General features: G+C 41.6%; 1 protein-coding gene across 1 annotated transcript in view; it reads left to right on the top strand.

The window, feature by feature from the left end:
* Positions 1–705: 705 nt before the first annotated feature.
* dnah2 (dynein, axonemal, heavy chain 2) overlaps positions 706–16425 on the top strand; it is a gene marked incomplete at both ends in the record, with an annotated part of 428475 nt that continues 412755 nt past the window's right edge. The window contains 4 exons of the mRNA XM_080450915.1: positions 706–712; positions 1939–2049; positions 4228–4466; positions 9518–9709. Coding sequence (XP_080307041.1) covers positions 706–712; positions 1939–2049; positions 4228–4466; positions 9518–9709 — 549 coding nt within the window. The remainder of the gene's footprint in view (positions 713–1938; positions 2050–4227; positions 4467–9517; positions 9710–16425) is intronic.

Here is a 16425-nt window from a genome sequence, read left to right on the forward strand (position 1 = left end):
CGTGCGTGCGTGCGTGCGTGCGTGCGTGCGTGCGTGCGTGCGTGCGTGCGTGCGTGCGTGCGTGCGTGCGTGCGTGTGCGCGTGCGTGTGCGTGTGCGTGTGTGACGTAACCAGTGGTGGAAAAAGTACTCACTTTTTTCACTTAAGTAAAAGTATCAATACTGCAAAATAGAAATACCCTGTTACAAGTAAAAGTCTGGAATTCAAAATGTACTTAAAAGTACAAAGGTATTGGTATCAAAATATACTTAAAGTACCAAAAGCAGAAAGTACTCATTATGCTCATCTCACAAGTTTCAAATGTATACAAATCTTTGGAAAATAGCAGATCTACAAGCTCACAATGCGTCGCGAGATTGGCTATTTTCAAATGGCCGAAATGTATATGGCTGAAGTGGTTAATGTATGTTTTGTAATATTAATCAAAATCTACAAAGTAACTAGTTACTAAAGTTTTCAAATAATTGTAGTGGAGTAAAAGTACAATAGTTTCCTCTCAGATGTAGTGGAGTACAAGTAAAAGTACAGAAAATTGGACACAGTACATGCGTAAATGTACTTAGTTACTTCACACCACTGGACGTAAGGTCTCCTCCTCACTCTCTCTTTCTTTTCCAACATGTCTCTCGTTTCACGTCGTTCTGCGCTCGCCTCTCTCTCGTGCTCCTTGTCCTGGACTAACACACACGTGTCCTTGGGGAGAGGATGGAGAGTGAGTGAGTGAGTGGCACCTCTGCAGAATGAGTGCTAAACTGTTTTTATTTATGTTTGTCTCTCCTGCCAAGGACTGTGGAGACGACCGGCGTTTCCCTTTGATGTCAGAGTAAAGAGAATACCTCACGCTTTACCCTTTTGCTTGAGCGACACTCACCGCACTCGTGCGTCGCTTTGTAGACATAAAAACCTCAAAAGAGCCACGCTTTCTAGAGACCTAGTATACAGTGTGTATATATGTATATCGTTGCTGTCGGACAGAAACCTCATATGTCCAAAGCTATTACTTTTGAGAATTCAAAATTAAAAAATGCTAAAATACCAGATCCACAAGTTTTGAGCTTGCAGTTTGGCTATTTTTGCTACTTTTGATTGACACTGTTGTGTGAGTAATAATAAGTAATTAATTTGGGGGAAAAAAAAGAAAAAAAATGTAAAAGTTAATACATAAAGATAGGAGGTTCCTGCCCGACAGCGATGATATATATATATATAATATATATACATATATATATATATACAGTATATATGTGACTTTGCTGCATCCGCCGTTTTTATTAACTTTTTTAACACATTTAGACCAGGAATGAATGTGTCATTTCTAGATTTCTTTGACAATAAAAAAAATAGCAGATATACAAGCTCATAGCTCGGTGCCGCGCTCAAGCTTGTATGTAGACCTTAAAAATGTGTGCAAATTTTTTTATATATGTTTTTTTAAAGTGAACATGTTTAACTCAAATCTTTGCTTCTGGTGATTCTACATGTCTTCTAAATCCTAACAGTTATTTTCTTTTTTTAATGTTTTTTTTAATATCAGAGGTTCTCAAACTCTTTTCATGTCAAGGACCCCCAAAATCATATGTAATTTGGCCGGCGACCCTCACCAATATTTTGTTCCAGGGATCCCCAGAAGAAAAGATTTGAGTAAAAAAAATATATAATTTAAAGATTTGCACACATTTTCACGAAAAAAAAAAAAAAAAAAACCTACAAGCTCATAGCGCGGCACTCGGTGCCGCGCTATGAGCTTGTATATCTGCTATTTTTGAATAGCCCAAAGTATAAAATAATGGTTTAAGTGGTTACACAGATGTGTTCCCTTTCTTAATGGGTTAAAAGGAACACATGTTTTTTTCCTGCACAGTATGTGCGTTGTTCTCACCATGGCTTGTGAATACGGACTGGAAGGTGTAAACGGTGCTCTGCCTTGTGTCTGAACAGATGCCAGGTTTAAGCTGGAGGGGAAGACGGTGCTCTACATCCCCATGGAGGCCCTGCAGCACAGCCCTGAGGAGGCCAGCAAGGACAAGGCACTGGTTGGGAGACTGGAGAGTAAGTCTGGGGGCCGTGTGTGTGTCTGTGCGTGCGTGCGTGCGTGCATCCTCGCTCGGTGGTAGTGCAGTGGTGTAAAGTAAGCTGTCGGGGCAGAAACCTCTTATCTCCATAATATTCTAACCTTTTGTGTTTCACCCCCAAAAAATCTTATTTGCTGTCAATTACACACCCCATGAAGCCGAGATTTTTTTTGTTTTTGTCGCATTCCTAAGTCAATAATTTGATGACCATGAGACTCAATTGAGACTCTTTGGGTTGAGTAATCGATAGAAAAAAAATATTTTTGGGGGTGAACTTCCCTTTAACGTCCTACTCGATCATACTACAGTGTCACACTAAAGTATCAAAAGGAGCAGATCCGCAGGCTCGAAGCGTGGCTCGAAGCGTGGCGCAAAGCCACGCGTTTCGAGCTTGTAGATCTGCTACTTTTGATATTTTTGCATATGAATCCTGAAAAGTAACAGTTTTGGATATTTCCACCTGACAGAGACGATTCACTCATAGTATTGTACTTTGGTACAATTTCAAGGTACTTTTACTTTACGTGAGTATTTCCATTTTTGTGTATACTTTATACTTCTACTCCCACTCCATCTCAGAGGCAAATATTTGTACTTTGTACTCCCACCACAATTATTTGACAGCTTTAGTTACTTTGCATATTTAAATTATTAATAAAGAATCAAATTATTAATGCAAAATAAAATAGCTTATGTGGTTAATGATCAATAATTGTAGTCTTGCATAAATGAATACATTAAACCCACATTCAACCCAGTGTATTATTGATGCTAATCCTTTGTGCTTTGACTCGAGTAAGATTCTGAATGCAGGCCTTTTACTTGTAACAATGCATGTTTACACTGTGGAATAGACACTTTTAGCCGCGTGTGTGTGTGTGTGTGTGTGTGTGTGTGCGTGCGTGTGTGTGTGTGTGTGTGTGTGTGTGTGTGTGTGTGTGTGTGTGTGTGTGTGTGTGTGTGTGTGTGTGTGTGTGTGTGTGTGTGTGTGTGTGTGTGTGTGTGTGTGTGTGTGTGTGTGTGTGTGTGTGGTGGTGTCCTTTTGCATGTGGTGTGTCTCTGGGGGGATGCTGTCTAAAAAGGTCAGTGGTACTTTCATCTCTTTGATCTGCATAGAAAGCTGCAGCGTGCTTCCTTCTCTTCTGAGACATTATTTAATGAGGCGCTGGGCTCATCACCTCCCACCCTCACCTACTCCCTCTGCCTCCTTTTTTTCCCTGTGCGTCTTTTTCTTTTCCTTTTTTAACCTTTTCACATGTCTTCATCCCCTCTTTCCTCTCCCTCTCGTTTCCCCCTGTTATCTTATCGACCCCGCTCTCCTCCTGTTTGCTTCCTCGTCTCTCACCCCGGCCTTCACCCTTTTCTCTTCTCTTCTCTTCTCTCCTCTCCTCTCCTCTCCTCTCCTCTCCTCTCCTCTCCTCTCCTCTCCTCTCCTCTCCTCTCCTCTCCTCTCCTCTCCTCTCCCTCTCTCTAATTCTCCTCAAATTATCTCTGTGGTGTAAAAAGTGCAATATTTGCCTCTGAGACGCAGTGGACTGGAGTAGAAGTATAACCTCTCTGTCGGGTGGAAACCTCATATCCAAATACGTCCAAAACTGTTACTTTTCAGGATTCAAATTGAAAAATAGCAAAAGTATCAGATCTACAAGCTTCGAGCGATCAAGTAGGGCATTCATTTACGAAAAAAAACACAGAAAGTGTTTAGAATATGGAGATAAGAGGTTTCTGCCCGACAGCAAAGATAAATAAAGTGTTGAAAAATGTACATACTCAAGTAAAGTGAAAGTACCCCCAAAAACCTTAAAGGAGTAATTCACCCCCCCAAAAAATGACTTATTTTCTATCAATTACACACCCCATGAAGCATTGAATTCAAGGAGATTTTTTTTGTTTTTGTCGCATTCCTAAGCCAATGATTTGATTACCGGCGTAAAGATGCTCTCCTATACCGGAAATACACCCAGTCATCAAATTATTGGCTCAGGAATGCGTCAACAACGAAAAAAATCGCTTTGAATTCAATCCTTCACGGGGTGTGTAATTGATAGAAAATAAGTCATTTTTTTGGGGTGAACTCCTCCTTTAAGTAAGGTATTTGCGTAAAAACGTATACGTGGTCACTTTTCCACCTACTTGCTCCCCTGGCTTGTCCTAGTCGTGGTGATCCACTGGACGCGGCAGATCAAGGAGATGCTGAAGGCCCAGGAGTCGGTGGAGATGGGTGACATCTCGGGCCCCCTGGAGGAGATCGTCTTCTGGAGGAACCGGCTGGAGGACCTGCTGGGCATCAGCAGGCAGCTGCAGAAGCCAGAGATCGCACGGATCCAGCGCACCCTGGAGCTCGTGAGGTCCCACTACGTGCAGCCCTTCTGCACACAGGCCGAGGCCATACAGGTAGCTAACACTAACCCATTGATACCTGGAACGCTTCTGTGTCACTTTAGATGTCTTTGGCTATTCAAAAATAGCAGATATACAAGCTCATAGCGCGGCACCGAGTGCCGCGCTATGAGCTTGTAGATCTGCTATTTTTGAAAAGTATTGTTTTTTTTTGGATTTTTTTTTTTCAAAAAACTGTTAGGATTTAGAAAAACATTTTTTTAAGAATCGCCTCAGGTCTTAATGGGCTAATATATCGTTGCCTTCCGGCAGGAACCAGCTAACTAAATTTTTCTTCCATAAATCAGTGCTATTGAACACCCTTTACATCTGTGTGTTGGTAAAAAAAAAATTAACCAATGAAAAGTATTAAAAAGTGCTTCTGACAAAAGCAGCTAACTCCATTGGATCCTCAAACTTTCTGCTAAACCAGCTAACTCCAGCAAAGGGGGGTGGAGTTAGCTGGTTTTGCTGACTCCAGGCTCCACCACCTTTTGACCCCTCCAGGTCAATTCAGCTGTTCTTATCAATGATGAACAAAACCTCCTAACTCTGTTAGGTTTTTTTACTTTTGTTTTTTTCATTTCCTGAAAAATGAACATTTTGGAGTTAGCTGGTTCCTGCCGAACAGCAGAGATTTATGCTCCGCCTCCTCAGACAAAAGTACACCTTGTGTATGTCACTGATCACATGACCTCAATCAATTATCCAGTTCTAGGCAACATAGAAGGCGGGGGGGACTTTTTTCTTATATAACAGTTCTAAGGTGTATTAAAGACATATATCAATGTTGAAAATGAGTGGTATTCCCCTTTAATGGGTTAATCCACCCTCTGTCCAACACTATCCATCTCAGCCGCAAGGCCGCAAAATCCAAAATCACTCTCCTTCCTACAGAGAGGGGTTCATAAGCAGTGTTCTTTATAGTACATCATATTTCTTCGTTGCAACCTCTCAGTGATAAATAGCAAACATCGTAGCAGCGCTCTGCAAATCACACGGTACAGAGTTACACTGATATAGTGCCGGTTTGCCTCCTCCACCCACTGGGTCTATAGTACAGTATGCTGCATGTGCACATACTGAGACATTACCTTGAATCTTTCCCTGTCTCCCCACCTTAAATGCAAGCAATTCGCCTCGGTTCTTTTTTCCTCGGAGACTCTCTTCTTACATCGTACACAAGCTGAGAGCCTTCCCACGCTAGGGCATTAACAGAAAAATCGATTAATCGAATATTCGAATACTAAAAATCACTATTCGTGAATGCCCTATCCCACGCGCACGCATTCACACATTGACACATGACATGACACAGACATTTGGGTCCCATTCCTATGCCAGAAATGTGATGACCAGCGGACCGGTAGGCAGCGGTTCCGGTAGGGGACCCTTTGTGTCTCCTACCGGAACCGCTGCGGGTCATCAAATTATTGGCTTAGGAATGCAAAAAAAAATAATCCATGAATTCAAGTCTCCATGGGGTGACTAATCGATAGGAAAAAAGTCATTTTGGGGGTGAACTATCCCTTTAACCACTTAGAGCCCCACTTCTCGTGCAACGGATAGCGAAAATAGCTGATATACAAGCTCACAACACAGTTTAAAAAAAATATATTCTGTGTGAAAAGTTGGACTGATATCACATTGAGAACATACAGTAGTAGGCGGACAGTGGATGAAAGCAAGTTATGATTTTGTTCAGCATGTTCAGCAACGTTAGACTACAGTACCTCCAACCAGACGAGGCCTGGTGCCCACCTGTGATCTATGGCAGGGACCCTCTACTCTATATTGTATAAAATTGTGTTTCAGATTAAAGTTTTTTTTTTTAACTTAGTCTGCTCTTTTTTTCCCTCTACACACACAGCTTCTTTGCCAAAAAATAGCCGATCTACAAGCTCTCAACGCCTCGCAGCGCGAGGCGTTGAGAGCTTGTAGATCTGCTATTTTCGGCTAATGTTCCCCTCAGAAAAAGAATTCTAGGGTTTAAGTGGTTAATGTAAAAAAAACTAAATCCTATCACACAAAGATTTGGCGGACCCCCTATAGTAGCTCTGAGGACCCCCAAAGGGGTCCCGGACCCCCTGTTGAAGACCTGTGATCTATGGGAGCCCGGACAGGACAGCCAGGCTTGGGAAACACTGCTGCAGCGTATAGTAAGGGAGCTGTACTGTATGTGATTTGAGCGTCAGCCAGTGTCATCAGTCATGGCGGGCTCCTAAACTCCCCATCCAGGCCTGTGTCTGCTGGATACAGCCTTCCTCACAGTGTTAACCCATTAAGACCGGGAACGCATCTGTGTCATTTTTTTATTTGAGCATAAAAAAAACATTATTTTACACTTTGGCTGTTCAAAAATAGCAGATATACGTGCTTGTAGCATGGCACAGAGTGCTGCGCTACGAGCTTGTTTTTTTTTTTTTCTTTTTTTTTTTAATGTTTGCAAATCTTTGAATATGTATTCTTTTAAAGCGAACATTTTTAACTCATATCTTTGCTTCTGGGGGGTCGGTCCCTGGAACAAAATATTTTGAGATGGGGGTCCGCGGCCAAATACATATCATTTTGGGTGGTCCTTGACATGAAAAAAGTTTGAGAACCACTGATATTATAGCAACACACGTTTTTTCAAAAAACTGTTAGGATTTAGAAGACATTTTGTAGAATCCCCCAGAAGCAAATATATGAGTTGAGAAATATTTGCTTTAAAATAATATATTTTCAAAGATTTCCACACATTTTCATGATTTTTCCAAAAATAGCAGATCTACAAGCTCGTAGCGCGGCACTCGGTGCTATTTTTTCAATAACCAAAGAAACCTTGAAATGACACGGAAGGATGCGTTCCCGGTCTTGATTGGGTTAAATGGATTGTCTAGCTGGCTGGCTGACTCGGGGGCTGTAAAGCACGCTGGATAGAGCCTCAGCATTCTCCGTCCGCCTGTAATTCATCATAGCGAGTAGAGGCTCTCTGGTGGCTCTATACCAAGCCAATATGCTGTGCTGGCCTGGGTGTGTGTGTGTGTGTCATTCGCTGCCGGCCGGCCGGCCAGCCGCACGGTGAAGACTAGCCAGTTTGATGCGAAGACGGAGTGGCCAACTCTTCTGAACTTAATGCAATGTGGAAGTGTTGTTCCTGTCCTGTCCTGCTGAAAAGTTAGATAAATGATCCGTATGTACCGCTGCAGGTGTGACACTGACGAAAACCCAGATGGACTTTTTATCTACTGTTATTATTATGAGTGGCTTTAACCCATTAAGATCTGAGGCCGATTCTACATACAGTATGCCTTTCTAAATCAGCAGTTCTCAAACTTTTTCGTAATTCAAAATTATTAAAGTTTTTCACACTTTCAACATTTAAATCTGCTATTTTTGAATAGCCAAAGCTAAAATGACACAGATGCAATGTTTGCCTCCTACCACTGATTGCAGTTGGTATTTTTGCTCTTTGCCCTTGATTTTCGCTGTGGCCACATTTCTCACCGGTGAACTCAACACAAGGCAGATGTTTTTTAGATGTTTAGTGTTGAGTTCACCAGTGAGAAATGTGGCCACACCTGTTATTTTTGTTATTTTTAAGAGATTTGGTGTAAAGGGCGGGAAAAAAGGAGGGTACTACCAATATAGACCCCTGGGGAACCCCGGTCAACTAAGTATACGGTTTAATTGATTAACTACTTTCTTTTTTTCACTTGAAGTAATGTCCAAAATGTCAGTGACGTTGGCGCATACTTTAAAGGTGTTCTGTGTACAAACCCGCCGCTCGTCGCCTGTAAAAACAACTTGCAAAGAGCTGCGGTTTTACAAGCGACATCGTTTCCATAACCCGAAGGGACGGACGCGTGCAATATTCTCAAACGATATTGTTCTCGTAAAGCGGAGGGACGGCGTCAGCTGTTTAGATCCCATAACCCAGAGGGATGGGCGCATGGTAATTGGGCTTCACTACTTTTTTTACTGCTACAGCTGGACATTCTGTCTGCAGACACAGACACTGATGGGCCATAATGATGACAGAGTAGCATCATTTTACTTTATTATGCTATTTCAACCAGGGGGGGAATCCTCCTTAGTGTGAATTTTAACCCATTCAATCCGGGAACACGTCTGTGTAATTTTTAAAGATTTTTTGGGCTATTAAAAAAATAGCAGATCTACAAGCTCAGATCTCGAGCTTGTAGATCTGCAATTTTTTGGAAAAATCGTGAAATCTTTGAATATATAAAATAAAAAAAATAAAAAAATGTCAGGGACCCCCCAGGGGCAAAGATTTGAGTCAAAAATGTTCCCTTTAAAAAAAAATATATACAGTATATTCATAGATTTGCACACATTTTCAAGATGTTTCAAAAAATAGCAGATCTACAAGCTCATGGTGCCGCGCTATGAGATTGTAGATCTGCTATTTTTTGAATAGCCCAAAGTATAAAATAATGGTTAAAGTGTTTAAAATCTAAAATGGCAGATGGTTTTCCCGGTCCTAATAGGTTAATCTAAAATGATAAGAATGAAAAATAGCGAGATGTTATGAAGGCACTCCCAGGCAGCTATAGTCCTGTTAATCAAACTAACAGTTAATCAGACGATCAATTTAATCGATTACGACGAGTGCTGCGCTATGAGCTTGTAGATCTACAAGCTCATGAGCTTGTACAGTATATCTGCTATTTTGCCTGGAAGACATTTAGTAGAATCCCCAGAAGCAAAGATTTGAGTTGAAAAATATATGTACACACATTTTTCTTGATTTTTCAAAAAATAGCAGATATACAAGCTCATGAGCTTGTATATCTGCTATTTTTGAATAGCCAAAGTATAAAAATAATGGTGCTTTCCCGGTCTTAATGGGTTAAGTGTCTTGCCCAGGGACACACGCATACAGTATATGAGCGAGCCGAGGTTCGAACCAGGTGACCTTCTGATTACCCAGACAGCCTCTCTATGGTGGTACTGCTGTCCATTTGACTTTGACCATTTGCTGTCTGTCTTGTCTTATGTCTGTGTGTGTGTGTGTGTGTGTGTGTGTGCGTACGTGCGTGCGTGCACGTGTGTCCCACCAGGCGAGCTCCAGGCAGGCCGGGTTCAACCTGCACTGGCTGTCCCTGCTGAAGGAGCCGTGTGAGAAGTTGGCCGGCCTCCATCCCGGCCAGATGGCGGGGACGCTCAGGTACATCGTGGGCCTGGTCCGCATCATCTGGGTCAACTCGCCCTGCTACAACACCAAGGAGAGGATGAGCGCTCTGCTCCTCAAGGTAACACTACTGTCTGCAACCAGGTCAACCTGCTATATAACACCCTGCTACTACTATACAACCCCCCACACGCTCCTTCTCCTCCTCACCTCCTTTTGTCTGTCTCTACTGTCTCCTTCTCTCTCTCTCTCTCTCTCTCTGTCTCTCTCTCTCTCTGTCTCTCTCCTCTCTCTCTGTCTCTGTCTCTGTCTCTCTCTCTCTCTCTCTCTCTCTTTCTCTCTCTCTCTCTTTCTCTTTCTCTCTCTGTCTCTGTTTCTCTCTGTCTCTCAATCTCTGTGTCACACACAGTGTAACTAAGTACATTTACTCAGGTACTGTACTTTAAGTACAGGTATTTTTTACTTTACTGGAGTATTACCAATTTTCTGTACTTTTACTCCGCTACGTCTCTGAGGCAAATATTATACTTTTACTCCACTGCAATTGTTTGAAAACGTTAGTTACTTGTTACTTTGTAGATTTGGATTATTATTATGTTATCCACTTCAGCCCTATATACGTTTCGGCCATTTGAAAATAGCCGATCTACAAGCTCACAAAGCGTCGCGATGCGACGCTTTGTGAGCTTGTAGATTTGCTATTTTCAAAAGATTTTTCTTTTATACATTTGAAAACTTGTGAAGTGGGACATTCTGCATAATGAGTACTTTCTACTTTTGGCACTTTAAGTACATTTTGATACCAATACTTTTGTACTTGTACTCAAGTAAATTTTAACTTTTACTTGAGTAAAGTAACAGAGTACTTCTACATTGCAGTATTGATACTTTTACTTAAGTAAAAAATGTCAATAATCTTTCCACCACTGTTCTCACACACACACACACACACACACACACACACACACACACACACACACACACACACACACACACACACACACACACACACACACACACACACACACACACACACACACCATAGAGACGTTATTCTCGACCTTTTGAATTTCATTATGCCACAGACCGCCATTTGACACCACTTTTATCTCTCTGACCCCAAATCTACACTGTGAAATCCTAAGTGTTTACACTGAGAGTGAACCATTTTGGTTCCATTTCTACACTCTCAGAGTTACAGATCTATTAGGGTTCATTTGGACCCCTGTTGGTCCCCTGACCCGATGTTGAGCACTGTGTTAAAATAATGGTTTTATTAGATTTCTTTGATGTTCTAAATGCGCGGAAACATTCTGTTGCCAATATGAGGTTTCACTATTAATACTGTAATAACTTTTGCACGAAGAGTAAGACAATTCCAAGTAGAAGCCAAGTCAGCGTAATTCTTATCTGAACAAATCCAGATAAGAAACAAGTGCTACAGTGTTCGTGGAAACATTCTTAAGTACACGTTACGATCACATCTGATCAGTGATCATGCACACTTCTGTTCCCTGCTCCCTATGTTAACGCTCCCCATGTTCTGTAGTGAAGATTTTTGGATTTATGTTGCAGTTAACCACTTAAACGCTATATGCATTACAGATCTGTGAACCAAATGGACCCTTAAATATAGCATCTGTATTGGTTACAATAAGTTACAATAATAATAATTTTTATCTGAACAAATCCAGATAAGAAACAAATGCTATCGTGGAAACTGAAAAAAACTGAACGATATTTTTGGGGCTTTTACGCCTTTTATTTTATAGAGTATTAGTGAAGATGGACAGGAAACGGGGAGAAGAGAGATGGGGAGAGACATGCAGTAAAGATCGTCGGTAACGGGACTCGAACCCGCGATGCACTGTCTGGCTACACTATAGCCTCATGTGGTTAATTGCTGTATCCAACTTTTAAACTCAGGTGACAGGTGAGACGCCTATACGGCTTAGATTTCACCAGAAAGTGACGGTACGCATTTATAAGTAGCCTGAAGCATTGGTTCTCAAACTTTTTCACGTCAAGGACCCCCAAAATGATATGTATTTGGCTGCGGACCCCCCGTCTCAAAAATATTTTGTACCAGGGATTTCTCAAAAATAGCAGATCTACAAGCTCATAGCGCGGCACTCGGTGCCGCGCTATGAGCTTGTATATCTGCTATCTTTGAATATCCCAAAGTATAAAATATTTTGAAAGCGGTTAAAATGACCGTGACGCTATATTAACTAATTTTGCTGGGGACCCCCTGGTACCCCCCCAAGGACCCCTGGTACTGCCTAACAGTACTCAGGTGGGCAAAGGTCAGAAGAAGCAGTACTCCATACCAGTGAGTACCAACCCAATTTAAGCACTGGGTTATAGGCCTATATACACCATGTGGTTCTCAAAGTGGACCCTCAGGGTTCCTTGAGGGGGTTCAGAATCTGGACCCTTACAGGTCCTGTGAACCAAATGGACCCATAAGGGTAGCATCTGTATTGGTTTACAATAAGCAAGGGAAGTTTTATTTTAATGATTGCAATTTGGCTTAGTAAATACACTGGTAAATTAATCCATCTTTGAAGGTGTGATTTATTTATTTTTGTCTCTATGGATAGAAAATTAAATGTAGTTAAATCAGGGAGCTTTGGCAGAGAGAATATGCCAAGACGTCTAAATCCATTACTTGCCATCTTGAAAGGCAAATATTGAGGGAAAAACACATACTGATGCTCTTTCCAAGTGGTGAGGCCAAGGACTTAACATAATTTGTTACATCCAGAACATTAGATATTGATTACTGCATTCATTAACTTAAGCACATCATAATTTAATTACCGTTTCAGCCGGACACTTTTTTATTTGTACTGCATAATGCCCAACAATCTTAGAATATGATGAATGCAGTGTTCGTGGAAACATTCTTAAAAGGATCGAACGCAATTGTAATTGTTCTAAACTTACATGACCTAAGCTTTTGAAAAAAAACAAAAAAATAAAAGCTTTCAGTATTTATCCCATCATCTATTCCTTAAATCTTCTGATTTAAATAGTGAGCAAAATACAAATTTAAAAACACCTGAGATATCAGAGGAAGTATATACCACTTAGACCATTTTTATCTTTCAACTTTCACATTGCATTGTTAGGATATTTTTTTTTTATGAATTAATTTAGCCCGATAGTGCCCCAATTTATTTCATTATTCATATCTCTCTCTTATGCTGTTGCAGTAATACAGCCTTTTCTTTCCTTTTGGGATTGAACGTTTATTAAGTGCAGATGGAGCTATTAAGACCTTGTCCCAGCTTTCCTCAGACAAAGTGTATTTTTTGCTGCGATTCAACATCTTGGAGCTTTAACTTCAGTCCTCTCTGTTCTTTGTGGCTTTTCTTCTTTCTATCAGTACAGTAGGATTATATCATCATGGCCCACAGATATTTTTTGCCATAAGTTTGATGGATCAGTTTTCCCATTACATTTACTACTGAAATTAATGGCAAAAGTATTATTTTTACACAAATCGGGGTCTGATAATATTGACACAGCCAAAAGTGTCTGTGTTTATATTAATTAGTAATGGAGACAGGGTGTAATCAGGGTGTGATCTGATACTGTATATCGTTGCTGTCGTATCTCCATATTTAAACTTTTTTGCGTATTTGTTTAGCAAATTAAAGCCCTACTTCATCATATAAGAGTGTCACACAAAAGTAGTGAAAATTGTGAGCTTGTAGATTTTTTTTGATCAAAACATGATAATAAAAAAGGTTTTGGACATACAACATTTTCCAACCGACAGCAATGATATGGCTGTTACCAACACTTCTTCTTGCTTCCAGCTCTGTTCATACTGGAGATATAAAAAATAAATCCATTCTGGAATATGTTTTATATGGATTATGCACTTTATCATATGAGTGCATTAACCTCCATTGATGTAGGCTACAACACCAACCTCCTCCAGCATTGGCTGCAAAGCTTTGTTATTTAGGATTCATTGTTATTACCGTACATTAGCCACTTGAACCCTAGCATCCCTATTCTGGGCGTGTCATAATAGGCAAACCTTCAGCAAAAATAGGGACTCTTTCGCTGAAAATAGCCGATCTATAAGCTCACAATGCGATGTGTTGTGAGCTTGAAGATATAAGGGGCCCAAGTGTAGACCCCTGTGGGGGACCCCAGTCAAAGAAGTGTATTGAGTTTTAAGTGCTTAAAACCGCATCGCGGTGCATTGTGAGCTTTTAGATCTTAGAGATTCGGGGTAGAAGGAAACAGCACACAGAACGACTCAGGTCAAGTTTCACTGAGAATAGAGGGTTTTAATATCAAAGGGAGTAGACTATAACAGAAGAGACATGTAGGCATGGCATGCTGAACGTAAAATATTCACCCAGCCAAAGGGCCATTTGTTAACAAGTATCAGTAATTCCAGACTGAATCTCCCCACAATAAACAAACAAACAAATAAATACAAACACACTCCATCGCCACAAAAAAAAAGGCCAAATACCAATCTGATGAATACTGATATTAGCCTACCGTAACTAAGGCTGAGAATTGTGTGTGCCGTCCAAGCATAACACCAATTCCTTCTACATCTACATAAAACTAAGAATTAATATTCCAAGTTTTTGTTTGTACAGCATGCAACACGGTGACAAACCATTTCAATTAGCCACCGAAAGAAAGGGAGAGAGAGTCTAATGCATCTCCATTTGGAGGGCTTTCTCTCTCTCTCTCTCTCTCTCTCTCTCTCTCTCTCTCTCTCTCTCTCTCTCTCTCTCTCTCTCTCTCTCTCTCTCTCTCTCTCTGTGTGTGTGTCTCTCGTTCCTTTGGCTAAAACAGCGCATCAAGGCCGACAGACTCCCACAAAACATTTAGCTGTAATTGTTTCCTTAGGGTGTGCGTGGGTGGGTGGGTGGGGCGGGGGGGCTCTGGGCGGCTCCATACGGCCGCGGCGGGGCTCTCCCGTTCAAAGCTCCGCCGTCCGCCTTCATCCCCGGGACCCCACGCTGGGTCTAAAGCCGCACCTTTAACCCGCGGCGGGTATCCCCCCCTCCTCCCCGGCACTTCCACCAAGGCTCCGCTAAAGCCAATGGGGGCGCGGGCCGGGCCGACGCATTAAAGGCCCTCCTGTCACGCTGGACAGAAGAGGGCCGGGGCTTATGCAACCCCATGGTATCTTTCTCACGGCTCAGCCTTGAGGAAATGGCTGTTATAAGGGCTAATTCAGACTGCTGTGACTACCCCCCCCGCATCATTCTAAAGCTTATAGGTGGTGTAACAGATTTTGTGTGTGTGTGTGTGTGTGTGTGTGTGTGTGTGTGTGTGTGTGTGTGTGTGTGTGTGTGTGTGTGTGTGTGTGCGTGTGTTAAAAAGCTCTATATTCAGAAAAATGCGTACTCTCTCCTGATTGGATGCAATTGGCAACCCACCGGAAAATGTATACTTTCTGTTTATTAAAGAGCTGGAGAGACAGGGAGACCCCTGCTAACTGAACACTATAGCAATGATTACACTGATTATTATTAATATTTATTTTTTTATCCCACAATTTTGTAACCCTTTTTTTTCACCCAGTGCCAATTGCCTATGTAATCATGGGCGCTACTCTCCCTCTGCCAGCCTAGGGAGAGCCCAGAACTGAGCTCATGCCTCCTTCAATGCATGAGGAGCTAGCAGGCCGCTTCTTATCACCTGACAGGGGGGACTTTCCCCGGTAGGACGTAGCGCGTGGAAGGAACACGTTATTCCAACCAGTTACTTTCCCCTCCGTCAGGCGCCCCGGCTGACCAATGGGGAGGCAGTATAGAGACCAGGATTACTGCATGTTTTTTGTGAGGGTATCTACCCCGGGGGACACGGGGAGAACATGCAAACTCCACACAGAAAGGTCCTTTCGCCAACCCCACCTAGGGTATGGGCACTGTACACTGATCATTATCGGAATATAGAGCTTTAACCTTTTTAACAAACACCTTTTTTTTTTTTTTTTTTTTAATCATTTATTTTTGCAATTTTCCGGTTTACATTTAGACAACAGACTACAACAACAGACTACAACAACAGACTACAACAGACTCAGACCTACATACAAAACAGTGTACGTACAAAAAATCTTAAGCGTAAGACAGAAAACGAGAACAATAAAACAAAAGGTAAAAATAAAAAATATCAAGTGGTAAAGCTTCAGAAGTAGGGGAGTATAGCTTTTTGTTTTAACCAAACAATATCACTTGCACTACCTTTTAAACACTCGGCAAAAATAGCCGATCTAAAATCGTGCGACGCGTTGTGTGAGCTTGTAGATCGGCTATCTTCGGCATGTGACACCGTCAAGTGTAAATCGGGCTTAAAATAGTTCCGTTTCGACCGCAAATCCTTGGACTGAACGAGGCTTTAGGGGGAGGCAGCCAGGAGCAGACAGATGGTCTGTCCTTTAATCTATTTTTTTGGGGCCAGGGGTGGGGGGTGCGGATACATAAAGTCAAGATACTCAGTGCAAAATGCCAGATATTCCTCACTGTGGAAACCTTGTATGTCCAAAAAACCGTAACGTTTCAGGAGATGGAGAAATAACCTGTGTTCCAATGGGAATTATGGGCTTATTATTTAGTCACAAGCTCTATGTTAATCATTTTCATTGGTTAAGTATTTATAAAACCCACAGACTTAACCACTTTCACAGTCTCGTATGACTGAATTAATTTATGGAACAGCATAACCTCTTTTTTTTCTTTCTTTCTGGAAACGACAAAAAACAATGGAGCTTTTGCACAAAAACGAATTCCACCTGTAAACCTGTGATGTGACAATAAAGATGATTCTGACTTTGAACTTATAGAA

This window comes from Gymnoscopelus braueri, assembly GCF_963280865.1.
Source record: "Gymnoscopelus braueri genome assembly, chromosome: 15".
NCBI classification, from domain to species: Eukaryota; Metazoa; Chordata; class Actinopteri; order Myctophiformes; family Myctophidae; genus Gymnoscopelus; species Gymnoscopelus braueri.